This window comes from Oryzias latipes, chromosome 23, assembly GCF_053564925.1.
Source record: "Oryzias latipes strain Hd-rR chromosome 23, Olatipes_Hd-rR_3.1".
Taxonomy (NCBI): Eukaryota; Metazoa; Chordata; class Actinopteri; order Beloniformes; family Adrianichthyidae; genus Oryzias; species Oryzias latipes.
The window spans coordinates 1,747,181-1,772,437 of NC_136259.1; the positions used below are offsets into that span (position 1 = coordinate 1,747,181).

The 25,257-nt window shown below is 41.8% G+C and overlaps 2 protein-coding genes across 3 annotated transcripts; both read right to left on the reverse strand.

Moving 5' to 3' along the window:
* Positions 1 to 535: 535 nt before the first annotated feature.
* On the reverse strand, positions 536 to 12,418 carry LOC101159150 (sodium-coupled monocarboxylate transporter 1). 2 transcript variants are annotated; one of them, XM_004082862.5, is made up of 16 exons: positions 12,021 to 12,418; positions 9,329 to 9,448; positions 8,734 to 8,799; positions 8,612 to 8,663; positions 8,464 to 8,531; positions 6,527 to 6,565; positions 6,260 to 6,375; positions 6,015 to 6,155; positions 4,232 to 4,361; positions 4,059 to 4,147; positions 3,883 to 3,992; positions 3,731 to 3,798; positions 3,570 to 3,656; positions 2,865 to 3,079; positions 1,384 to 1,487; positions 536 to 1,319 (listed from the first exon to the last, which is right to left on the reverse strand). In XM_004082862.5, exons 1-16 carry the CDS (start codon positions 12,252 to 12,254, stop codon positions 1,090 to 1,092), a joined length of 1,869 nt encoding a protein of 622 aa, XP_004082910.3. In that variant the 5' UTR covers positions 12,255 to 12,418; the 3' UTR covers positions 536 to 1,089. The 2 variants fall into 2 exon arrangements, with proteins under 2 accessions (XP_004082910.3, XP_020569919.1); XM_020714260.3 differs by having other exon boundaries at positions 4,059 to 4,361; positions 12,021 to 12,402.
* A 244-nt stretch (positions 12,419 to 12,662) lies between these two features.
* Positions 12,663 to 24,414, reverse strand: LOC101175040 (sodium-coupled monocarboxylate transporter 1). The gene is made up of 17 exons (XM_004082842.5): positions 24,045 to 24,414; positions 23,840 to 23,959; positions 22,391 to 22,456; positions 22,251 to 22,302; positions 22,076 to 22,143; positions 21,938 to 21,976; positions 21,590 to 21,705; positions 18,582 to 18,722; positions 18,300 to 18,429; positions 18,136 to 18,224; positions 17,943 to 18,052; positions 17,808 to 17,875; positions 17,642 to 17,728; positions 15,761 to 15,972; positions 13,762 to 13,862; positions 13,585 to 13,673; positions 12,663 to 13,510 (listed from the first exon to the last, which is right to left on the reverse strand). Exons 1-17 carry the CDS (start codon positions 24,276 to 24,278, stop codon positions 13,394 to 13,396), a joined length of 1,839 nt encoding a protein of 612 aa, XP_004082890.1. The 5' UTR covers positions 24,279 to 24,414; the 3' UTR covers positions 12,663 to 13,393.
* Between the last annotated feature and the right edge of the window lie 843 nt (positions 24,415 to 25,257).

Genomic DNA, 25,257 nt, shown 5'->3' on the forward strand with positions numbered 1-25,257 from the left:
GACAATACAATGAAGCTCAGAGAAGAGAGTCTGTCTGCAATTTTTCGGCAGTTTTCACACTACATCTCCCATGATGCATTGGCTTAAAGGGCCAGTGTCCCAGCGCACAATGAGTTGTCCTTGTGAAACGCCTTGAAGCCACAACAAAAAAAACAGTTTCTAAATTTTCTAATTTAACTTTCATTTCATCTCTTAGTAAAAACAGCCGCAACTTCCTGCTTTTCCGGCCACAATTATCACAAAAATGCACGTGAGATTGCGGGCGGGGCGGGGGGGGGGGGGGGGGGGGGGGCTGTCGATCAATACAGACCATGAATTTCTGATTTATTTATTTTTCTTGGATGCTGGTGTGCCGCGGGATTTTTGTCAAGGTTAAAGTGTGCGTGGCTCAAAAATGGTTGAAAAACACTGCTCTAGATGACCCCACTCCCAACGTTAAAGTGTCTAGGATAGCACAGGGGTTACAGACCCAATAAAAATGGCGTTTTGCTGTTTTTAACATGTTCTTGTGGCATTTTTCTAATGAACACAAACATTTCATTTTTGAGTATTTCTTTATTCAAATCATTGAAGTTCAGGACCAGATGAAAACATGCAGTTTGAAAAAGATCGTATTCGTGACGTTCCACTTGCCCCGCCCCTTTCTGTTGCATCCACTTGTTGACAAGTGGATCCATGAACGTCTTTGTTTTCCTCGTCTGCGTTTAAAACTGGACGGCTGGAGGGCTCCACCATCGCTCGCCATCAATGTTAGGTTGGGGTTGTGAGGGGCTGTAAGCTAGCGGTACAGAGAGTGTAAACAGAGAGCTCTCAGCAACAGGGTGGGCTTACTCCGCGCCAGCAGTCCGGCCCACAACTCAGAGGTAGATTTCTGATGAACTGAGGCTCTGCAGAAACTATGTCCTACAAAACGACACAGGTTTTTAATCCGAGCTGAAAATGACATCATCGTAGTAAACAGACCGCTGGGAAGACTCTGACAAACACATAAGAACATAAAAATCGAGGAGTTGGTAAAAGAAAGGATTCAAATAAAAAGAAAATAAACACATTTAACTGGATTTGTCTAACTGGATTCCTGATCCGTCTTCACGAATCGCAGCCTCGCATTTCAGAGGAAGTGGAGGTTTTAAAGCTGGTCTCTTTGACCACGGACTCCCCGTGGAGCGTCTGCTCGGACCGGAAGCTGCAGACGTTGTTGCTCTGGGATGTTTCTTCGTCTCCTCTTAAGGTCCTCATGAGAAACCCAAAGACATGGTACAACGTAGAATCCTCCTTCTGAAAGGTCAGCGCCGGCTCCACCGTCTGCTTCAGGCCTCCTGAAATAAAACACGAGGTCATCCGAGGTCCCTCCAGAGAGGAGAGACAGGCGTTTGTGTTCACCTGTCAGGAGGCTGACGATCGTCCCCACGGTCAGAGCGGTCACCACCCCGATGATGTTGTAGTAAAGGTAGGACGGAGAGAGCCAGCCGACGGCCATCGGATGTCTGACATGTAGAGAGAAACATCGTTTCTGTCCTCCATCCCCACAGGATTAACAAAGAATGAGTAATGGTTATATCTCCATAGCAACCATTTGATGTTTTGGTCACCTGGGGATGACGAACACGTTGGTGTCATTTTTAGAACAATCGGCTAAACTAAATTGTTGGATTTCCTTGGCAACGGAGGTTTTTTGTCAGACACACTATTCTATTATAGTCATAGTGTATTTAATGATTGCTGTTTCCAAACTAGAGGTTGCATTTGTGGGCTGCTTACGTCACGGCGCCGCGACAAGTGCTGTCCAAATTCAACGACTCTTTCAAATGCGGCCGACAAGTACGGCCTTCTTTTCCATATCCCAAGATGCATTGCGGCCGAACTTTTTCTGACGACAATAGCGGACCGTGAAGCGGGACCCAGAGTTGGAGATAATTGCACCTTTATATTATTACTCCTCTAAGGTTAAAAGTTGCATCGAATCAGCTCCATGCCCGATTCCCTTCTCCTCTCTGTTCGGGACTAACCGTTGCTAGGCAACAGGACATTTGCCAAGGTATCTTTAAAGGCCATACTCGTCCAAATTCACAGCTGTTAACATCCAGTCTAGCCGCCAGCCGCCATTGAAGGACGCCGCCCTCCATTTTGGACACACCCACTGTTTCATTCAACTCAAGCCGAGGATTCATGTAACCCATTTTCACAATATTCCGGTAAAACACGTGTGACCAACAGAGGAACAGCCCTTTTTGGAGCTCGCCATGCTAACGGCGTCCATAATCTAGGACTTCTCATTGGATCCAAGGAGCTTCCCAATGATGCTCGAGTACGAAGGAGGAGATCGAGCCAAATTAGGAGGAGTTTAAAATGGGATTTTATTCTCAGGAAGTTCCAGACAGCAGCCACTTCCTGAGGTCAAAGGTCAGTGAGACTTTAGTTTTGGGTTGTAGACTCGTGTGTGAAATGTTGTGACGATCTTTTTGACACATATTGTGTAGAAATGTAAAAATTGCCACATTTCACATTTTCCCCCAAAAAAGGGCAGAGATCCTGTGGGCATCCCATAATATTTTCAATCCTTACTTTGGAAATTTTACAATCATTTATATGTGTGTGTGTGTTTAGGGGGGGGTGTCATTCACTATAACCAAAATTCATTTTCAGTGGCTACTTGGGGTGTGTACAATTTTTGTTAGATTTTTAATGGAAGTTTCACTTAAAGACGCTGAAAGAAAGAAGACTTGGAAAATCAAACTGGTCCTGAGAGTCCAGGACGGCTGTGGGACGTGATTGTGTATTTTACTTATTATATGAAAGTGTTGTCATGCCAGTAGGTGTGAAACACGTGTGTGTCTTCATCAGCAGTGCCTCTGCAGGCTCACATGTTCCCGCCGCTCTGCTCGCCTGTCGTAAAAACCAAACTCGTTGCTTCTGGGGCGGCTGTGGTCCAGTTGAGTTCTGGAGCGGTGCTGAAGTTGCAGCCCGCCGTGCTCAGGGGCAGAGGTCGAGTCATCTCCAGGGGGGAAGGTGAAAAGACTTCCCCAAGACTCACACAAAGGGCTGCAATGACCCCTGAGATGAGGCCTGACAGTCCTCCCTGAGGGCAAAGCACACAAACCGGAGCAAAAACTGCATTTCTCATCCTTTGATGTGAGTGTTTCACTTTTTCTGTACTATTGTTCAAAGTCACCGGATTATTTAGTAATATTTTAATTCTAATATGTTTACAGTTTTTATAAAAACAAGAAAGACTTCATCTTTAGGTACATTTAATTCAAGTTTGACCATGAAATTGACCAAAAAGTTAGCTTCAGGGAGGAACCTAAGCAGTGCATCATCTGTGATGTCCCCCACATGGACATGGAAGCATTTCTGTAGCAGCATTAAAAATAAAAGTCAACACCAGAAGTGCTTTTTCATTTTCAAAATAAAGCTATGCTACAGAAATGCTTCCATATATGGAATTGTGCTAACGCTAAAATGATAAATACATATAATAACGTGAAAATAATGCTTCTTCCTGGAGTTGTATCTTTGTCATCCATTAAGCCATAAATTCTGGAGTTGATCCGTTTTTTTCCACTTACTTTACAGTTTGCAAACGGACAAAGAATTCCCAAAGAGAAGAGGCCAAATAGAGGACCCGCAGTGACCGAGCCGATGACGATGTACGCCTGTGGACCAATGTTCACACGCCGTCAGAGACCCTTCACAGACGGTCTTGAGTGCCGGGACGGATCGGTTTTACCTGCAGCATCCCTCCCAAAACCGATGCCAGTCCTGCCATGGCGATGAAGACGAGCCCAAAGAAGAAACCTGCGCCGGCACAGGGTGGGACACACATTCCATCCCATGTCCTTCAATCATGCAGCACTTCTCAGACGAACGCGACGGACTCACTCAAGGCTTTGGAGATGACGAGCAGCTGCCTCTCCGACCTCCTGAAGTACGGTTTGATCAGGTCCTCCACGGTCACCGCAGCCAGGCCGTTGATCAGAGACGAAACGGTGCTGAAGACAAAGCGGTCAGTAGTGCTTCACTGAGGGTTGTACGTCCCGTTTCTGTGGGATTCAAACCTCAGGGAACCGCTGTACACAGCAGCGAGGAAAAGCCCGGGAAGACCCGGGTTGACTGTCAGGATGTCCATGACCAGGTTCGGCATCAGCTGTGAAAGAGGAGCGTTCACTGATGTCAACAAATGACAAAACACAGACGCTGAGGATTCTGTGCTTTTGGTTGAGTGGGAAACCTGATCAGGAGAGGAGATCAGGCCTGCGGTCCACGGGTCACAGTCCTTATAGACCGAGTAGAGGCACAGGCCGGCAAACACAATGCAGACGAAGCAGGCCCAAATACCCAACAGGTTGATGTACAGAGCTCTGCAGATGGAAACAAGGAGGTCCATGCAGCTTACTGCGTCTAAAGGGATGCTACCAGTCCAGGACTACGACGGAGTGTAAGGGCCACCAAAAAAAAAGGAATAGTACGAGATTTCAGTCACAGTGAGCATCAGAGCAGCAGGTGAACGCCACGCAGCAGCAGAGCAGACCCACTAAACTTAGTTGAACAGTGAGCTGAATGTTCATTGATAACGTTCCAAACGCTTGATTTATAAATTTATTCATGTTTCATTCATTGATGGGGGGCTTGCAGGATCTCTGCAGCCGCTGATGAAGACTTCGGTGTCCCTGCAGACGTCCACTTCAGTCCTTTCTTCTGGTTTTGAGTCGCCAGAAGGTTCAGAATTTCGTTGTCTTTGAAACTTCACAAAATGCTCCACATCGTTCATCTTCAAGCTAGGCTCAGATAAACAACGTTGGAGTTTTTTCTTTTTAATTTATGAAATTTTTTCTTGTAAATTTACGAGATTTTAAGTCGTACATTTAGACTTAAAATCTCATAAATTTACGAGAACAATTTAGCCCGTGACTTTAAAGTCAGAAATTTACGACTTTATTCTTCTAATTTAACAGTGATGACTTTTTTCTCGTGAATTTATGACTTTAAAGTTGTGATTGCAAAAAAAAAGTTTTTGTTTGTAAACTGGCCCTAAATCTCTTACAGGAAAATCTAAGTCACATGATTTGATTTTCTGTCCTGTTTTGATCCTGTTTGTTTGCAGATACTTCACTCTAGAGGGAGCTGCACCGTGACGATTTAGAGACACTAATTAGCCTATCAAGCTAGTTTGGGGGTTTTTGGACTGGGGTAAGAAACCGTAGATCCCACAGAGACTGGTTTTCATAAACTGACCTCTCTTCCTTTGTGGTTTTTGTTTAGTCCTATGTGCTTCACACGGTCGTGTAACCACACCAGGGTTTACCTGCAAACATATTCAGTCCTTCAATTCTAGATGGATCAGAGTTCTTCTTTTTTGGTATTGAATTCCAAAGTCACATGAGTTCAACACTTGTCAAATGGATCTACAGCTTTGGACAAAAAGTGCTTTCAGATCCACCTTTAAGTTCTCTTCCATTCATTGAAATGTAGAGGCAATGAAAGAATGTTGCAGTTGGGTTTGTTGTAGTTGCAAACAAAGCCAAACCATTACCCACCACCGCCATGCTTGACAGTTGTTCAGCAGATATTATCCAAACCTGACCATTGGTCTCCATCCATCCATCTTCTTAACTCACTGTATATATTTCAGAGACAGGGGGCTACCAGAGGATAATCTGGTTACCGTTGGGCAAAGGTGGGGTACACCCTGGGCAGGTCCCAGCCTGTCGCAGGGCCACACAATCACACACCCACACACGTTTTTGGACAGTGGGAGGAAACCGGAGTGCCTGGAGAAAACCCATAATTCCACACACAGAGACGTCCCAGCTGGGATTTGAACCTGGGCCTTCTCAATGTGAGGCGAAGGCGCTAACCACTGTGCAGCCCTACACTGATCTCATCAATCCAAAATACTACATTGATTGAAACAATCTGTAATTATTGAAGTTTTTGGGTCCATGCATTTAAATTACTAACTTAAGATCACACCGTTATTTGGATTGATTTCAGACGGCAGCGTTGGGACTCACAGTCTGGCCTGAGTGACGCTCCTGCACGCAATATATCTCTGAACTGAAGTAGGGGTGACCCCATAGCCAGCGCTGCAGATACTTGTCCCTCCAATGACGAACGTCCAAAACGTGTGTCTCCTCAGGGGATTGACATCAAAGCTGCAGAGACACACGTTGAAAGGAAAACGCGAGAATTTAAAATACTTGGATGCACAAATTCACACATTTAAATAAGCAGAAACGGTGTTTTATTGAATATTTACTCCCAAAAGTTGAGCCTTCCTCCTTGTTGTGCATCTGAAAAGATAACGGAGAATCCTCCTTGGATGATCACAGCTTTGATTATAACGGCCAGAAAACCTGAGAGCATAATTCCTAACTAAAACATCAGGAAAAAAAGCTTCAGTTCTTGATAAACTTCTTCAATTGAGACTTTTAAATCTGAATTTTTTCTCAAGAGGATTCCTAGTAATGAATAAAGTTGATTGTGTAGCGAAGACAAAAAAGTTCTGTTCTGCACATCGGCCTACCTGGAACACATCAGTCCACACCACGGCTTTGAAGCCCCCCTGAGAAAGCACAGACCAATGCAAAGACCACCTTTAGGAAATCTGAGACAAATGTCCAACACACTAACAACACAGAAGTGAAAAACATTGATATTGCACAAATAAACAAACATAAAAGTCAAACATCTTGTGATTGAGAGGTGGGAAAACTTAAAATTACATCCATCTGGTCGCTGGAGCCTATCCTAGCTATTGTCGGGCAAAGGTGGGGGTGCACTATGGACGGGTTGCCAGCTTGTCAGAGGGAGACACACACTCACAGTTGTGCCCCCATAGACAATTTAAAGACACAGATGAAGCATGTTTTTGGACTGTGGGAGGAAACTGGAGAAAAGCCATGCAGGTTCCAGCGTCTGGGTCTCTTCTGCTTAAGCAGATCATGACAGAACGAACTGGCCAAACTCCAGACCCAGCTGACCCGGAAGGTCTCCGCTTCACAGTTTCCCAGCAGGGAGTCATTCCTGGGTCGCCAAGCCGATGCTCTTTCTCAGATGGCTTCAGCTCAACATGACCTGTTTCGCCGTATTGACGGGACATCACAAACCCTGATGGGTTTGACCGGACAATTCTCCGCTAATCCCACAGCTACAGCTTCACTTCCGCCCTCTTGCAAAAGGACCGTCATCGCTTCTGCCAAGTCACCGGAGAACGTCCGGCTACAACCAGAACCCCTTTTCGGTGACGTAGAAGCTTATGGAGGCTTCCTCCTACAATATCAATTGATTTTCCAACAAGCCCCCAGGTACTATCAGACAGATCACAATAAAATCACCCTAAACTTTAACTGACTCAGAAACAAGGCTGTGCAGTGGGCCCCAGCATGCCTCTTTTCCAATCCCAAATCTCACCTACCTTTTGACCGGTTCATTGGAGAATTCAGGTTAGTTTTCGACCAACCTCACAAGGAGGAAGATGCCATCGATTGCTGAGCCTCAAACAACCCAATCCTCCTGTCAGTGATCATGTAATCGATTACCGTATTTTGGTGGTGGGCTTTAAAAAGTCTAGTGGGAATTGGGTCTAACAGACACGTTGAGGATTTGGAGGACGTAATAATTGATGTTATTTCCGCTTGATCCACAGCAGCGAAGCAGTCTAATGTTACAGAGGTTTCTATGGATGCCTCCATTTCTACCGCTTCAGCCTGTTCTGGGCTGATAGTAGGAATAACTTGATTTAACTTATGTCTAATATTTGAGATTTTACTGTCGAAAAATGTAAAAAAATCCTCAGAGCTGAGAGAAACAGGAACATGTGGTTCTACTGAGCTCTGACTGCGAGTTAATTTAGCTATAGTGCTAAAAAGAAATCTTGGATTATTTCCATTCTCTGATATTAAGGTTGAATAGTACTGGCTTCTAGCTCTACGCAGAGCTTTTTTATAATTTAATAGGCTATGTTTCCAGATATTCAGAGACTGCTCTTTCCAACTTACGGCTTACTTGTATTAGAGAACGTGTTTCAGCATTAAACCTCAAGAAGTTAAGTTTTTTTTTTTTAACAGAAGTTAAAATGTGACCTAAATTGTCTCTTACAGCATGACAATGACCTCAGTTCAAAAACTGTAAAAGATCAAACAAAAACACAAAAAAGAGTAGATAAACTGGGAAAAATAGCTGTTAAAGTCACAGCACAAAGGTTGGAGACGAAAAGACGACCTGTCCAAAAATGTACCATCCTTTTTATGGTGAAGACCTAAAATGCATCATGACCTGCTGTAATATTGGATTTTAGTTCAGGTACGGACTCTAAGACACAACAACACAGACTACATCGTAGACCATTAAAGGAGAACTGAAAACCACATTTAGATCAAAACTGAAAAAGTTGCTCATTGACCCAGTCGACCTCATGATGAACCCCCCAACAGGTCAGCCTTCATTTACTCATTTACTCACCAACGTGCAGTAAAATGTACAGACAGCGGCTGTTGACGAAATTCCAACCCAGAGATTCATGTTAATGACTGCAAAGAAGGGAAGAGACACAAAACTGATCAAGATTGGGCATTTTTAACGGTTGCTGTGACTGATAAGATGGAGATACCTTTGTTTAATGCTAACGCTGGACCATAAACGGTGATCCCTCCGACGAGAACCTGCAGCAACAAAGGAGTCAGACGCTTCCAACGTAAGACGGCCTGAAGAGAGCAATGCGTCCTAACTTACCATCTGAAACAAGAATATTCCAGTTCCCAGCAGACGGATGGTTTTATTAAAACGGAGCTCCAAATACTTGAAAAGCACAAGAAAAACAAATAAGAAGTCAAATCTTTGATGTGTTTAATGCAATATTAAGCTGCTGTAAGACCCACTCAGGGTCTATTTTCTAAGTGGTCTTTAATTATGACTGTCATTTTTCACCAAAATCTTTAGGACATAGATTCTGCAGAGTGACAGGACTAATTAGAAATTCACATCTGAGCTGTGGGCGAGACTGTTGGTGAAGAACAACCCCACCCTCGTTCCCCACCCCACAACTGGGAGCTTCTGACCCGCTGAGAGTATTTTCTACGTCACAAATACAATCTTTGTTAAACTTTTTTTGTCTGTTGCTGATTCACAACAATTTAAGTAAAGAAATACTCAGAAAGTTTAACCTTAATTCTCGTTATAAATTTCCTCCATCATCAGGAAATGCTACAAAAACATGTTAAAAACACCAGAAATGTGTTTTTTATCAGAGTAGGTCTAGAAAAGGTCATTGTTTAAAAAAAAAAAAAAAAAAGAAAATGATGCCCCACATCCAAAAGACAAGACTCACCTCATAGGTGCTGGTAAAGCCCAGCCTGTAGAAGACCGGGAGGAAGATCTCAGACGTTATGACTGCTCCCAGAAAATAGGAGATACAAAACAATCCAAAAATGGCTCCGAAGCGATAGACCTACAAATGCAGTTCTCAGTCAGTGATAACAAATAGAAAAGCTGTTTTCCCTCCAGCAGATAGAGTCAAGGCGAACTTTGCTGATTTCCATACATTCTAGACAGTTAAAAAGATTTCTATTGCTTCAGTAAATCTCCCTCAACAGCAGTTAGTTCAGTGTAAAAATCAATGTTTGTATATAAATGCTTGTCAGTTTGGTAAAAGATAAGTCTAGTAATCTTGGTTTATGCTATAAAGCATCCAAACAGCAGAACTTCTAACAGAAGCCTTAGATCCTAACATTGCTTCTCATTAAAGTCCCTACCATCATCTTTTGATCTTTTGTTAAAGCGTTCCTAGCGGTGTTTTGGTATGATTATATTTTATTTTGGGGATGTGCTTTAAAAGGGACTTTTCTATTTAAAAAGAAGGAAAAATGATTAAATACCTTATAAATTCTCACCCCCATGCCATAGACCAAATGTATTACCACTCCCAGTGCATCCAATAGATATTATGTTCCCTCTGTTCCCTCTCTAATAATACCTTTTCAATTCTAGATACTCGTAAACACACATGTAACTACACATGTAGATAAAAATACACATAGAAACCAAAATCCAATACACATTTGTCGTGTATAAACACTCATTTGGTTCCATTCAAACATTAATCTTTAACACAACCAAATGTACTGAAATGTAATGTACAGATTTACTTCATTTTATTTACGGTCTGTATCTGTATATTATTATCAGTAATTATATCTCTATCTTGGTTCATGAACTCCTTTCTGTTGGGACACTGGTGTTCTGTTTCACAGCTGTGCTCCACATATGCATTTACAAAATCATTTTTAGTCTGCTTTGTGTTTAATACATTTACTCTTTTTCCCGGAAGTTATATTTTTCCTCTCATTTGTAGAATAATGTTTGTATATATTTTTGGTAATAAATTTTGAATTTACCTTTGGATATTATTTGAGCTATTTGAGTATTATTCTCGGAGGCAATGGGGCAATTACCATATCAATCGTGAGCAGATAACATCACCCAGTGAGGGCCCTTGGGCAAGGCCCTTAACGCTACGGCCTCCTGAGCGCGGTTCGTCTGCAGCTCACTGCTCCCCCAGGGGAGGGGTCAAATGTAGAGAACAAATTTCCCCATTGTGGGATAAGAACAGTAACAATTATTATTATTATTATTATCATCATTCTTTATTTTGTTGTAGTACAAGTACAGTATTGAAAGCAAATGTAGGGTTGATTTATTATTATCCCCCAAAATTCTATGCAAAAGGAAGCATATAATCATATTAATGCACAATATCACGTGTGGAGAGATTTAATGTCCAGAACCATCTTTGTTTAAAACCGAGAGGCTTCTAGATAATTTAGATTGCAGATATCTGACATGTGCTTTTAATTATTATTATGACATTTTTAGCCAAAATCAAAAAACTTCTGTCTTTTCTGAACCTACTTTTGGGGTCATGGTGTTGCTGGAGCCTATCCTACTGTTGGGTTTAAGGTGTAGTTTCTGTCTGTCGCACAGACCGGCTGTTTTATAAATAAAGTTGGATTTGATACTTAGCGCTGCAAAATATTTTTCGATTCTTAAATTAATCCAAAAAGAATAAAAGTTAGGCTAAGGGTCTCCATCTGTTGGGAAATCTTTTTTAAGTATACGTATAAAACATTTTTCTTACATGAAACACTGAGCAATTGTAACTATTTACTAAGTACTGTGGGTATATAATTTATAATATATGTCTTGCAGACTTTGCCGATCTGGTGAGCATCGATACACGCTGGTTTTTTTTTGAGACTTCTGGGAAATTTCTAAGGCACTGGATTACGGAATTGTAGATTTGGACAGCACTAGAAAATGGTGAACATGCTTTAGAGTGAGTAGGGATGGACTTTGGACAAAACCCCGGTGTTGAAGTAGTAAAATAGCCTGTGGGAGAGAATGCTAATGGTTATAAACTCAGCCTGTGTCCAAATTCCCTCCCTGCTTGGTCAGATAGTCCGGGACTTTCTAGTGCCCTGGATTTTTAAAAGCATCCAGAGCACCAAGCTAACTTTTTTATTTGGTAAATATGACATCACAGTAAAAACTAATAAAAATTCATGAAGACTGTTTATGAACCCACTGATGAGGAAAACTGGGTTGATTTTCTTTTTTTTAATCACTGTAAAATATTTCTTTAAATGAAAGATTTTTAAATGCATTCTGGTCCATATTTGCCTGTCTTGGCATCTTCAACAGTCACAAGTTTTTTGCAGAGACTTCTGGGATTTTTCCAGGGTCCTTGATTTTGAAATTGTAGATAAGGACACAGCATTAATTTTTTTAGAGTAACTGTAAGAAACTAAAATTATCCTCATTTGTTTTGATCTTTGCTAAAAGCTGTTTTAAGCAGAGCTACAGGACGATCCAAACCCTGTTTATTTGATGCTGTTAGTTTGTTAAAATGTTTACTTATGTCATATTTTAAATAACTGATTTAAACTCAGAACTGCACATTAAGAAAATCCAAAAAACCCTACAGAAATGATATGAAGTCACAGGTTTGAGTCCCGTCTTCCTACCTCTGCAGGGTTAGACAACACTGCTATCGCTGACATGGTGCTGGCAGTCAGGGACATGGAAACGGGCAAGGCTGTCAGCGTGCGACCCCCGGTCAGAAAGTTCCCAGAACTCTTTTTCCTCCTGTCCACCCAGGCAAAGTACACCCCAATGCAGGCGGACGCCCCCAACATGAGGGTAAACACCACGTAATCTGTTACTCCAAAAGAATTGGCCTCCTTCTGATGGACTGACATCTTTTTTTTTATTCTCAGTTTTGATCTTTCTATCTCTCCTTCCCTAAAAGTCTATTGAGTTTCCCTCCTTTTTGAGGATGAGGAGTAGTCTCCAGTCCGTCTTCCTCCTCGCTCTGCAGGAACTCTTTGTTCAGGGTTGGATGGCACTACTCCAGAATGAACATAGGAGGAATTATAACCGTTCCCTAGGTGATCATTAACCAGAGTTTGACACTTTTTAATGTACAATTGTACTTTTTAGTCTATTGCTATTTTGACTATTTTATTGTTTTTTGATGTGTGTGTTTTATGAGTGTGAGCAGATGGGATTATTAAAGACCTATTCTATTCTATTCTATTCTATTCTATTCTATTCTATTCTATTCTATTCTATTCTACTCAAATCATTGATAAATACTAAAAACCACACATTTATAAAGCCAAATTTTATTTATTTTCAAATTCAGTCATTTTTTTAAATGAGAGCAAAAGAATTATTTCACTATTAGATTGTACAAAACTCTAAAAGTAGTCATATTAAAATTAAAAATACAAATAAAATAACAAATATAAAAAGGGATTTAACAAACCTTAAGGGAAGAATAAAAACATTTTTAGGTCAAATACATTTTAAACATCCAAATTATTACATGAAACAATTTATTTTGTACTCAAAATGTACACAACTTTTCAAAGTACACATTAACACTGTTCAAAAAGTTCAATAATGCAATAGTTATCAAAAAGTATAAATACTTTATTTATGTGAAAGTACCTTTAAAATGTGCGTCCTAACAGGAAAATGATTAGACACTCCTAAATTAATTATATTTTATTTTTAAATGATGGGGGAAAAAACATTTTAAGTTTTGAACAACAAATAATTTTACATTTTGTTGTTGTCCAAATAAGCCTAAAATATGATTTTAGACAAACAAAAACACATCACTGCAGCCCAAAGCTCCTTAGTAGAACTTTTCATTGATTTTATGACCATTTCCTAAAAAAGATTGCTCAGTTTGCTCAATAAAAACAGATATTGTTACAAACAATTTACTTTACCTACGGCAGCAAAGCTCCATATTAGTTTTCTATGCATATATTCTTTGCTCAAAAACATAATATTTATATTTAAAGCACAAATACGACATCTTTTGTTTTTACTCCCTGGAGCTGATTTTTGTTAAATCCAGCTCAAAATCAATAAAAGCAGGATTAGCATTCCCAGATTTCTTCTCCTGGTTCTTCAGCTTCAGTTTCCCGCTTCGTTTCTTCACCTACAACGAAACAGAAACTCAGGAGCTTCTCCAGAGTTGGTGTGACGCGTTGCAGTTGGGGTTTTACTACTTACGCCTCCCTCGAAACGCTTCATGAGGTGGTAGAAAGTTGTGTCCTCTTTCAGTAGCATGAGCTTCGGTTCCACTCGCAGTTTACATCCTCCTTAAATCAACAAAGCAAAGGTCATTAGAAGACCAAAGGAAGAAAATGTTTTTTCATTCAAAAGTCTTTTTAGGTTTGAAGGATTTGCCTGTTAAAATGCTGACGATCAGTCCTACAAAGATGGCCGTCATGGTTCCAACAGGACTGAAGTACAGGTAGGACAGGGAGTACCAGTCTGCCATCGCAGGCCTAGTGACGGAAGACAACCATAAAATCCACCTGAACACGTTACAATGCAGTGTGGCTGCGTTTATTTAAGCATGCATGCACATTTATGCCTCAGTCACACGGTCAGGGGGGGTTGCTGCAGGTTTTTGGGGCGTCCGGACCAGTAGAGGGGCGTAGAGCGGGGCGAGCACATCGTCAGGAACATCATGAAGACAAAACAGCTGTGTGGTAAGTGGAGGTGGCGGACAGGAGGATGTTAGCTAAGATGACATCCATCATGGATAACCCCTCCCACCCCCTGCACCAAACTGTAGAGGCGCTGACCAGCTCCTTCAGCACAAGACTGTTGCACCCTCAGTGTAAGAAGGAGCGCTACCGCAGGTCATTCCTCCCCACAGCCATCAGACTGTACAACAACGTGTCAAAGTGACACTCCACGGTCCCAGGGGTGTTTTTCTGTTTAGTCATTGATACATTTACTTTTTGTTGTAGTTGTTGTTTTTCAATTTTAAATTGTTTTTTGTTCCTGAACAGTTGTTTGTTTTTGTTCTTGGTGTGAACTTCATTAGTTATTTCTGTATTTTGAAAAAATTTGTAATGTTTTTTTTACAGTTTACATGTTTTGCAGACCGCATGTTTTTTACACTTTTGTAGCTGTATTTATTTATTTAATATTTATTTGTTTATTTAATAAGAATCTCATTTTTGATAATAATTTTTCATAATAATTTTAGTAATATTTTTAATGATCTAATATAAATGTCATTTGTGATGTCCTTTATTGATGTTATATTATATAGATTATTTCTGAATGTCGTGTTGCTGCCACAGATAAATGAAATTTCCCCATTGTGGGATTAATAAAGTCATCTATCTATCTATAAGTGAAGTATTCACACGGCTAATGGAAGTGACACGCACTGGTGATCAGGCCCGTATGGATCCAGCCCCAATGTGTGGTGCATGTAGAATATGGGGGGTTGGGGGGGTGCTAAGATTTGGGGGTTTCTGAGCCCCTAAAATGCATAGAAAACTGTGCTAACATGAAATCTCCTCATCTTCCCGTAGATCTAAGTCTCAAACGTCTCATGCTGAGTGATCCTCCTCTGCACTTGTCCGGGCTTGGGACAGGCACAAGAAGGACACCGGTTTGTACCCTGTTACGATTTGTTTTGTCTTTTTCTTTGTTTGCCCCATAAATGCTGTAACTGCCCCCCCCCCCCCCCCCCCCCCATGTGATGACCCGCAAAAATCCACAATTAACTAAAGAAATAAATGTTACAAAAAATAAAAGACAAAGAAACTTAAGGATATATGAACAGAAAAATGTACAGATAGACATAAAAAGAGAAGAAAAGAAAAAGCCTCTCTGTTGCTGAGAGCTCTCTGTTTACATGCTCCTCCACTAGCCAAAAAAAAAAGATTTTAAAAAATCCCCCCAAAATATGTAAGTATACAGTTTGTCCATTTTTATCTTACGAGGGAATTAACTTCTCTGCAGAGTTGGCAACTTTGACAAAAGCAAATTAACCACAAAATGAGTCAAAAATTTAAAAAAAATGGAATTTTAAACACGGTTCAATATAACCTTGTTAAAGAATGTTGACTATAAGGTTCAGTAAATTAAGGCAATGATTTAAAAATATATTAAGATGAAATTCTTCCACAAAGATATAAATCTTTTTTTTAACTAATAAATCTACAAGTTGTTCCTTATGAAAGACGAAACATGAAGCTAACAGCAGAGACTCAAACTTTAAGTCATCAAACCCAAAATATCTTGACTTTTCGTTAGCATCTTTGCAAGTGACTTTTTACTCACTTTATGGTGAATTAAGTTTTAGTTCAAACTAAAACAGTTTAAGTTCAAACTAAAACAGTTTTAGTTCCCCACAGTCCCTGATCAGTGGAATACCCACCTGTCACTGGTGTGGATCAGGGTCGTGGTGACGTTTGGTTGCTCTGGGAAAGGAGAAAACGCCAAGCTATGGTTGTTTGTTACGGTGAAGTTGCAGCCCTCAGTGTTCAGGGGCAAAGGTCGACTCATCTCGGCTGGGGGAGGGTAAATCTGAGCTCCAATGCCCACCCAAAGAGAAATGGTGAGCCCTGCCAGCAGACCTGACAAAGCTCCCTGAAACAGTCAGCAGAAGACTTTTACATAGTTATTGTAAAACTTAAAAAAAGTCCTTAAGGACAAAAGAGTTTTTTTGTTTGTTTGTTTATGTGTGTTTTTACGCATTTTTATGTCAGGGATTTGCTAGCGTTAGCATCAATGACAAGAAAACAATTAGGCTCCAACAATTCTTTTGACAATATTTACAAAATTAATTTCAAAATAATAATTACATGAATTAACCACATATTGGACAATTTGTGTAATTCGTTAAAGAAATTTTTTTGTCAAATTAACGTTTTTCTGATATTTTATAGCATAGCAAACATTGCTACAACTAGCATACTCGCTACCCGAAGTGGTCAAATGTTGATGTGCATTAGCTTAAAGACTGAAAGCACCATAGAAGAAGAAAGAAATCGGAAACTTAGATAGAACAAAAAAAGATTCATTTGAAAAAAATTCACAAAAACCTAAAATAACAGATAAAATACAAAATGTCTTGATATTATGGCGGACAATTTGGGACACCTTAAAGAAAAACAAATACAGTCGTAAAATTGAGGGAAAAAGGTCAAACTTTTACGAGAATTAAGTCGTACAATTATTGTGAAGTTGTACAGTTATGCTTCAGAAAGTCTTGATTTTCCAATAAATAGGTGTGCTAAACTAACAAATTCCACTTTTAAAATTATTAACAGTCAATCATAAGCGGTCTCTGTTATGTTGTGGGACATCGCACTGCTCAGAAATCTGAATGAATCTCCTTTACTTTTTTGTAAATGTAACTTTATTTTCATAAAATCATAACTTTGTTTTCAAAAAAGTAAAAAAAAAATTGTACGGTTTCCTTGTAAGTTTATGATTTCATTCTCGTAAAATGTTGACTTTCTTGTTGGAATTTTTACTTTTCTCTCATAATTTTTAAAAAATGTTATATAATTTTGAAACTTTATTCTCTGTCTTTTTTCATTTTTGGTGGCCCTGATACTCTGCCATAGAACAAAGTATTTTAAAACAACATTTCTTAGCTTTTCCCCAGAAGACTCGCCTAGGCTAGAGATGCTTTGTTAGACTCTCTATCCACGAACAGGGACATCTAGTGGCCAATTGACGTTATAGCAACCTCCCAAGGTGCAACTGGATCACTGGCACAGTTTAGTCCCATGTAGGCAGCACAAATGGGATCCAGTGCTCATGACAAAAATGGGCGTGGCCAATGGTGCTGAATGAAATGACCTTTTTATGACATTTGTTCTTTTTAAGAAAAATGGCACAGGTACATGTTAAAAACTCAAAAAACATGATTTTCATTGAAGGGGGAATTTAAAACCCTTGTGCTATCCTATAACCCCCCCCCCCCACCCTTGCATTGACGTGTTCTCCCTACCATGACAAAGGTGGATAAAGGTGGAAAGATTTCATGTAATCCATGGACACCAGTGAAGATCACAAATCATTGAAGAAAAAAGGTTCAGAGGACTGTCTAGTGGGTCTAGATGACCCTACTCCCAATGTTAACGTGCCTAGGATAGAACAAGGGTTACGGAAAATTTGAACCACTAACCAAAAACCACTCACAAGTTGGAGCTCCACCCCAAAGGCAGTGAATAATCAATTAAATATCAATGAATATGTAAACTAGCAATGTAAGAAAAAAACTCAAATATATTGAGTAAAGACTTACTTTTGAGTTTGCGAACGGACAGAGGATACCCAGCGTGAACAAACCCAGTAAAGGACCTCCGATGACCCCAAAGATACTGATAGTCGCCTAAACAGAAAAGGACACGCAACTGCTGAAAAACCAAATTCCGATAACTTAATCAATCTCCTCACGAGATCCACAATACCTGCAAGATCCCCCCCATGAGTGAGGCGATCCCGGCCATCCCAATGCACAAGACTCCAAACAAAAGACCTGCAACAAACAGGGAGGTTGGAGCCGGACGGCTCTGGCCTTCACCAAAGCAGAGGGATCTACTTACTCATCCCCTTCGACAACCAGGAGAGCTGTTTCTCCGACAGGTTTGTGTGCGGTTTGATGAGGTCCTCGATGGTCACTGCAGCCAGTGCATTGATGCTGGACGACACTGTGCTAGACGATTAGGGACAACCGTTACATTCAGCACCTGTTTGAGGTGGAGCTGCTCAAAACAGAGAGAATGTTTCACCGATAACCTTAGAGATCCACTGTATGCAGCTGCAACAAAGAGTCCAGGCAGACCTGGGTAATCTCCCAGGATGTCCATCACCAGATAAGGCATCAGCTACAGAGAATCAGGGTTGAAGATCAACAACATCTTTCAAAACGTGAACAAGAAACACCTCAACCAGCTTCATACCTGATCTGGAGCAGAGATCAGTCCTGTGGTCCACGGGTCGCACCTTTTATAGACCGAGTAAAGACACATTCCTGCAAACACTGAAGACAGCAAGACGGACCACAGGCCCAGCAAGTTCATGTACAAAGATCTGCAAAAAGACAGCAAAGAGAGGAGCATCGTCTGTCACTGCATCACAAAGGAAACATGGTAACCGTTTTGACCTCGAAAGGGTCAAAACAAGGTCGTTTGTCGGTTCATGATGCTGTTGGGAATGGCGTCGGCCCGAGAAGCCGGACTCACAGTCGGGCGTGAGTCACGCTCTTGCAGGAGATGTATCTCTGAACCTGGGCCTGGTTGATCCCGTACACGCTGATCCAGATAAAAGTCCCCCCGATGCTTAAAGTCCAGAAGGTGTTTCTCCTCAGGGGGTTTGGATCGAAGCTGGTGAGACAGAATTCCAGCAAACCATTACAGCCTGTTTCTGCTGCCAGGAAAGCAGCATTCTGGAGAGCATGGTCTTTTCACAGAGACCCACTCTGATCGTCTTTGGATCTGTCGTGAAAGTGTTTCCAGTGTTTTTTTTTATTAGGATGATGCTGTTTTTAGCCTAAATCCAAAGATCTGTGTTGTTTTCTAGTACATAGTTTCTGCAGAGCGGCAGTTTTTCAACAGAAATTCACCTCTGAATTGTGAGCTGGACTATTGGTGCAGAGCAACCCCGGCCCCTCTTCCCCTCCCCATTGCTGAGAGCTCTCTGTTTACACTCTCTCACTAGCTTACAGCCTTCACACCCCCGACCTAACATTAGCAGTGCAACAAAAGTGGCGAGCAAACTTCTTAGCCATCCTACCCGTTCAGTTCAGAGGCAGATGTTCAGACAAGGAAAACCAAGACGTTCATGGATCAAGTCGTCTGACAGTGGCTGCATCAGAATGGGGCGGAGCAGGAAGCTTGTGGCCCCGCCCAGTGTATTTCCTGCCACAAGCAGCTTTTTTTGTCTGCTCCTGATTTACAATTTGAATAAATTATAAATAAATTTGTTGACGTTCCTTGGAAGCACGTTAATGTTGGGAGTAGGGTCATCTGGACCCCACTCCCAACGTTAAAGTACATCGGATTACACAAGGGTTAAGCAGCATCTGGACAAATTCTGCACAACAACAAACTCTTGTGTGTTGTGTTTGTGGCACACGTAGGATTTCTCAGCTTTCATCTAAGCAGGAAGTTGAGACTTTTAACTCGTTTAGACTCATGGAAACACCCAGAAAGTGAGCTGTGTCAAAGGTTAGACTGTTTATGACTTCAAATGAGTCTGACCTGCATGTTACACCACTGCTATCCTAGACACTTTACCATTGGGAGTTGGGTCATCTAGACCCACTAGACAGAGCTCTGAACCTTTTTTCTTCAATGATTTGTGATCTTCACTGGTGTCCATGGATTACATGAAATCTTTCCACCTTTATCCACCTTTGTCATGGTAGGGAGAACACCTCAATGGAAGGGGGGGGGGTCATCTAAGATAGCACAAGGGTTAATTGCTTATTTTTTTTTAAATCTACTATTATTTTGTAATGTAATGTAACCCTTTACCACTGAAGCTTTAGCTCCAGTGTTTACATTTTTACGACTTTGACACAATTAACAGTATTTCATCAGATTCTAAAATATGCAACACCTGAAGCTCCGTTCACGCCGCCCTCTGCAACGCGTGTTCAAGCAACCACTTCCAATGAAGTCTATGGAAACGGATGCAACTATACACATTGGTACGGCTGGTGTGACCTTACCTACAAACCCACAGCCATTGAACACGCTGGGAAATTAATAGTTCCGATTTGTAAATTCGTTCATTATGGAAGCATATGGGTCTGTATGGAGAGAAATTAGACTCAGTCGGATTTGTGCGTGCGTAATTCTTGATTGAATTGATCCGACTGAGTCTAATTTCTCTCCATAGGTCTCATATTTCAAAATAAATGTCAATACCAGAGCGCACACCGTTAACAAAGCACCCTCCCCGCCGCAAACACAAAGCTGCGAGTCGGCTCCCCTCCTCGGAGACACGCTTAGCTCATGTGGACCGGTCAACCGGTCCTGTTCGCGCTCCAAAACCTCCTCTAGATCAGTGTTTTTCAACCAGTGTGCCGCGGCACACTAGTGTGCCGTGGGAGATGGTCAAGTGCGCCGTGGGAAATTACCCTCATTCACTGATCTAAAAACATATTCCATCTCCAGGAAATCAGCTCTGTGTTCATTCAAACAGGCCCTGATAAAACACTGAGTAGTTAGGAATATGAAAGATCTTAAAATTACTTTTTCTTTGTGTTTATTTAATTCTATTAAAGACATTTTGATAAGAATGACGGTACCGCGATTTAGCTGCAGCTATAACTGTGTAAGGAAAAGTCCCGCCCCTTTAACTGTCTCCGCCAATCATTCTTGAAGGTTTAATCACGTCATCAGTCTGACCAATCAGAAGTGCTTAAAGTCTTCACTTCCTTGTTCTGATTCTGCTGATAAAGTTGCTCAGTTCTAACAAAAATACCAGCTAAAGCTCGTCTTTAGCGGTGTAGCTTTCCACAGAATCCGGTATCAGACCGTGGAACAAGTGAACAAAACAATGAAGCTCAGAGACCCGAGTCTTTCTGCCCTTTTTCGGCAGTTTTCACACTACATCTCCCATGATGCATTGTCTTAAAGGGAAAGCGCACAATGAGTCGTCCTTGTGAAACGTCGTGAAACCACAACAAACAGTTTCTAAATGTTTCTAATTTAACTTTTATTTCATCTCTTAGAAAAAAACAGCCGCAACTTCCTGCTTTTTCTGCCACAATTATCACAAAAATCCACGTGAGATTGCGGGGGGGGGGGGGGGGGGGCTGTCGATCAATACAGACCACGAATTTCTGCTTTTTTATTTTTTTGGATGCTGGTGTGCCGCGGGATTTTTGTCAAGGTTAAAGTGTGCCGTGGCTCAGAAAAGGTTGAAAAACACTGCTCTAGAGCGCCACACCGTCTTCTTTTAGTGACAGAAGAAGACGAGTGAGCCCTGACGTCATCGCCCCGCCTCCCTCCTGGCTGACTGGAAATTATTTTTGCAACACGTTTTGCACAGTGGATGTGAAAACAAAAATGCAGTCCCCTCTTTTGATTTTCGCTTTAACTACGTCACAGAATGAGAGATGTTGAAGTAAAAAATGAAAAAGCATTTTGGAGGACTTATTTCTAAATTGCATAAACAGACTTATCGTGTGTCAAGGAGTGTGTGTTATTTAAGCAGCTGCTACTCGCTCTCATCCACTCACTCCAGGAAGTTCAGTCGTCCTCCTTGATGTGAGTCAGAGATGATGTTAAGGACGCCGCCTTGTACGACCACAGATCGGATGATGACAACCAAGAAGCCTGCCAGCATGACACCAAGCTGTGGAGGGAAATGCCCATAATGACAGCCTGCTCATCAAACATCATCTGTTTTTCCATCCCAAACGGTCATTTGTTTGGTTTTCATTTTCGGAGCAGGAGCTAAAAATGTCTTCATGGATCCGTGGGTCATCTTTGCTCTGAGCGCTCAATGGAAACCACAAAACATGGTGACTTAGCCACAAGTCAGTCTATGGCTTCAGGAGAACTCTGCTTTAGGTGTTTTGTTTTACCTGAATGACATCGGTCCACACCACGGCTCTGAGACCGCCCTGCCGTCATGTAAACAACAACAAAAAACATGACCAAAATGGACGTAAACCAGCACAAATGAGGGTTTTATTTCTGTATAGGGGGAGTTCCATCCTCACCATTGTGCAATAAAAGGTGCAAACTATTCCTGTTGAAATGACGGCGCCCCACAGATCCATACCGGTCACTGTGGAGGGACAGGGGAGGGGGCATGTGGTCAGTGAGCCGTGCAAAGCCAAGCAGCAAAGAGCTCTTAGGTTTAAGCATTTCAGGAGGCTGAATGACGCAGCATACCTTGGTTTAAGGCAAGAGCAGGAGCATAAATGACAATCCCAGTGTAAAGGATCTGTGACACAAAATAACCACAAGAGGACAAATTTGAGGAATTAGCAACAGAAAACCTGTAGATGTTGGTTGACCTGACTGTTATTCACCGTTTGAACGATGAAGAGCAGCGTTCCCAGCAGACGGGTGGCTCTATTAAAGCGCAGCTCCAGGTACTTCACAGAGACAGAAACAAGAGCATTGGTCACGTGGCGTGGAAGACCTGATGTCTGTCGCTGTTCAGCTCAAATCCAAACATCAAAGACCATCAAGTCCAGAAAAAGTGAATGTTGGTGCTTTAATGAGGTGATAGCAGAAACACACTGACTGCATGTAGAGCGGTGAGTGTTTAAGTGCTTCAGATTTTAGGTGAAGTCCGGATTTCCATGTAAAAGCAACGTGATAGCCAAGAAAATGTACAAGCTAAACTTGGTCCACATCTACAGACAGTTTAGCCTTTGATGCTAACCCGTTCTGGCACAGGTTAACCATTGATGCTAACCCATTCTGGCACAGGTTAACCATTGATGCTAACCCATTCTGGCACAGGTTAACCTTTGATGTCAGGTAATGTCCAATGTTGTTTACAAAATGTGGCAGACGGCTCTTCATTTCTTGGTTTACAAGAAACCAGGATAATTCTACAATCGAAGTTTCCGTCAGAACTCAAATGTGTCTCAGTTCAGTCTTTGGATCCGAAAGTGCAGGAAAGGGGGGAAACTTTGAATAGATGCAGGACTGCATGACTACATTTTTAAAGACAGAAATGTAGATCTACAGTTTTACGCCTTAAATGTGTTAGAAGTTCAAAGTATCAAGTAGGTTTGCAGAAAACTGCAACAACCACACGGCCTGTCCAACGTAACAACACTGAAGCTGTTTTGTAGGAAGTTGTTGTAAATCTGAGACACACACTTGTCAAGCACCCTCTTTGATCATATTTTGATCTATTTGTAAAACTTTTCCCATTGGTCTTTTAATCAGGATTATGCAGTTTTTTTTTTCCAAAAAAAAAAAAGCTGTGTCCGTTTCTATGACATAGTTACTGCATAGCAGCAGGAGTTTATTAGAAATTTGCCTCTGAGTTGTAGGCAGGATCATTGGCGCAGACTAACCCCCCCCCCCCGTCTGCGAGCTCTCTGTTCACACACTCGTTCTTTCTTCATTTATGTCCTCTGTCATCAGATGTCAAAAACACCAAAACCAACTTTTTTACCGTAGTGGATCTTTAAGAGAGCTGACTCCACGTACTCAGCTGAAAACTCAGGGTTGATGCATGAACTTTTATTTTGTAGTCCTGCACAGTTTTAGCTTCAACAGAAAACTATTAATTTCTTTAGAAAATACATCTACTTAGTACTTTTCTTGCAAAATACTTTAATCTCTTGCAGTATGCCAGTATGTCACATTTCAGTAAAGGTTAAATTATTTTCAGGTCAATATCATTTCATTCTAGCCTAAAAGGATTTTTAGTGTCCTGAATTCAAATGGATTTCTAGAGTAGTGAACTGTTCACACATCAGTCATTTCTACCAAACACTTGAATGTGGTAAACCTACCTCATAGGTGCTGGTGATGGCCAGTTTGTAGAAGACTGGCAGGAATACCTCCGAAGTGACCAGCATGGTCAGCGCATAGGCCAGGGCATAAAAACCAATGTTGGCGCCATAGCGGTAGACCTACAGGAATCAGAGCTTTCTGATCAAGACCCCCCCACATCCAGGATGTTGTGAAGAGAGACAGTTTGGGTGAAAGGAGTCTCACCTCGGCTGGGTTGGACAGCACTGTGATGGCTGACATGAAGCTGGCGGTCAGGGACAGGGAGACGGGCAGGGCCGTCAGTCTGCGGCCCCCCGTCAAGAAGTCCCCAGAGCTGCTTTGACTCCTGTCAGTCCAGGCGTAGTAGAACCCGACGGCGGCGGACACCACAAGCATGAGAGCAAACACCACATAGTCTGCCACTGCGAAGGAAGCAACCGCCACAGACCCCCCTGACATTTTCCCAGAAAACCAAGAAACAAAGCTACTCAGAGGGTAATTCAAACTGTCCCGTGTGCAGCCCGCAGAAACTGTGAGTCCTCTGTGACTAAATGGACGTCCTGGCACATCACCTGCTCACTCAACACTGAGCTGAGAGCAGGACTGCAGCCTTTTATGTGTGTTCAAGTGTGTGCATGCATGTGTGAGGGGGAGAGAAGAAAAGAGAAACAGTTCTTGGGAAAGTACAGGTGAACTCTGCAGAAATATTTGTGATATCAGGGATTCCTCCAGAAGCATGGGATAAAAAAAACTTAATCTGTAGAATTTGTCAAGGAAAGTATATTTTTTTAATTTGAAAAATCTGTGTTTAACCGGGTTGCAAAGGATTCAGGGGTCTGAGGGGAACAGTTTGGTGGGTCTGGTTTCAGTGGACAGATGACGCTGATGTTTGTTTTGGTTTCACACTGCGCTCTTGAGAGTGGATCACCGTGCAGTTACAACAATGTTTTTTTTTCCATGGTGTTGTTGCCCAAACTGGTAAAAAAAATGCAACCAGCTTCCTGTCTCATAGGGCAGGCGTGGTGCAGAGGTAGAGCAGTCTACCTCTGATCGGAAGGTCACAAGTTTGGTTCCCACTTTGCCCACCCATGTGTCGAAGTGTTCTTGGGCTACACACTAAACCCCTCGTTGGTCCTAGTGGTTTTAGGTTGGGACCAGCATTCAGGGTGTGAATATGGGTGACTGGGACTGGGACTGAGACTAACCCTGGGACTGGGACTGAGAGATGGACTGGAAAGCACTTTGGGCCTTCAAGAAGGTAGCAAAGTAAGTATTTACCATTGACAGTACGTACCAACAAGCATGTTCCTCCTTGCTTCACCTGTTCAATAATAGGACATTTTACTACTTTGTTACCTTTGACTGTATATGAGAGCTGGACTGAGTGACCCCTCCCCCCTCGAACTCCAAAAAGGACGTACCCACTGGCTAAAAGAAG

Bases quoted from the DNA above. Each gene is read 5' to 3' on its own strand.
- LOC101159150 (XM_020714260.3), bottom strand. From the start codon at position 12,254: ATGTCAGTCCATCAGAAGGAGGCCAATTCTTTTGGAGTAACAGATTAC. The intron at 8,664-8,733 runs GTAAGTTAGGAC...TTGTTGCTGCAG, and splicing joins GAATATTCTTGTTTCAGATG to GTTCTCGTCGGAGGGATCAC. The intron at 3,080-3,569 runs GTAAGTGGAAAA...CTTTGCCCTCAG, and splicing joins GTCCGTTTGCAAACTGTAAA to GGAGGACTGTCAGGCCTCAT.
- LOC101175040 (XM_004082842.5), bottom strand. From the start codon at position 24,278: ATGTCAGGGGGGTCTGTGGCGGTTGCTTCCTTCGCAGTGGCAGACTAT. The intron at 17,729-17,807 runs GTATTGTGGATC...TTTTCTGTTTAG, and splicing joins TCATGGGGGGGATCTTGCAG to GCGACTATCAGTATCTTTGG. The intron at 13,674-13,761 runs GCAAATCCTTCA...TGTTGATTTAAG, and splicing joins GATCGTCAGCATTTTAACAG to GAGGATGTAAACTGCGAGTG.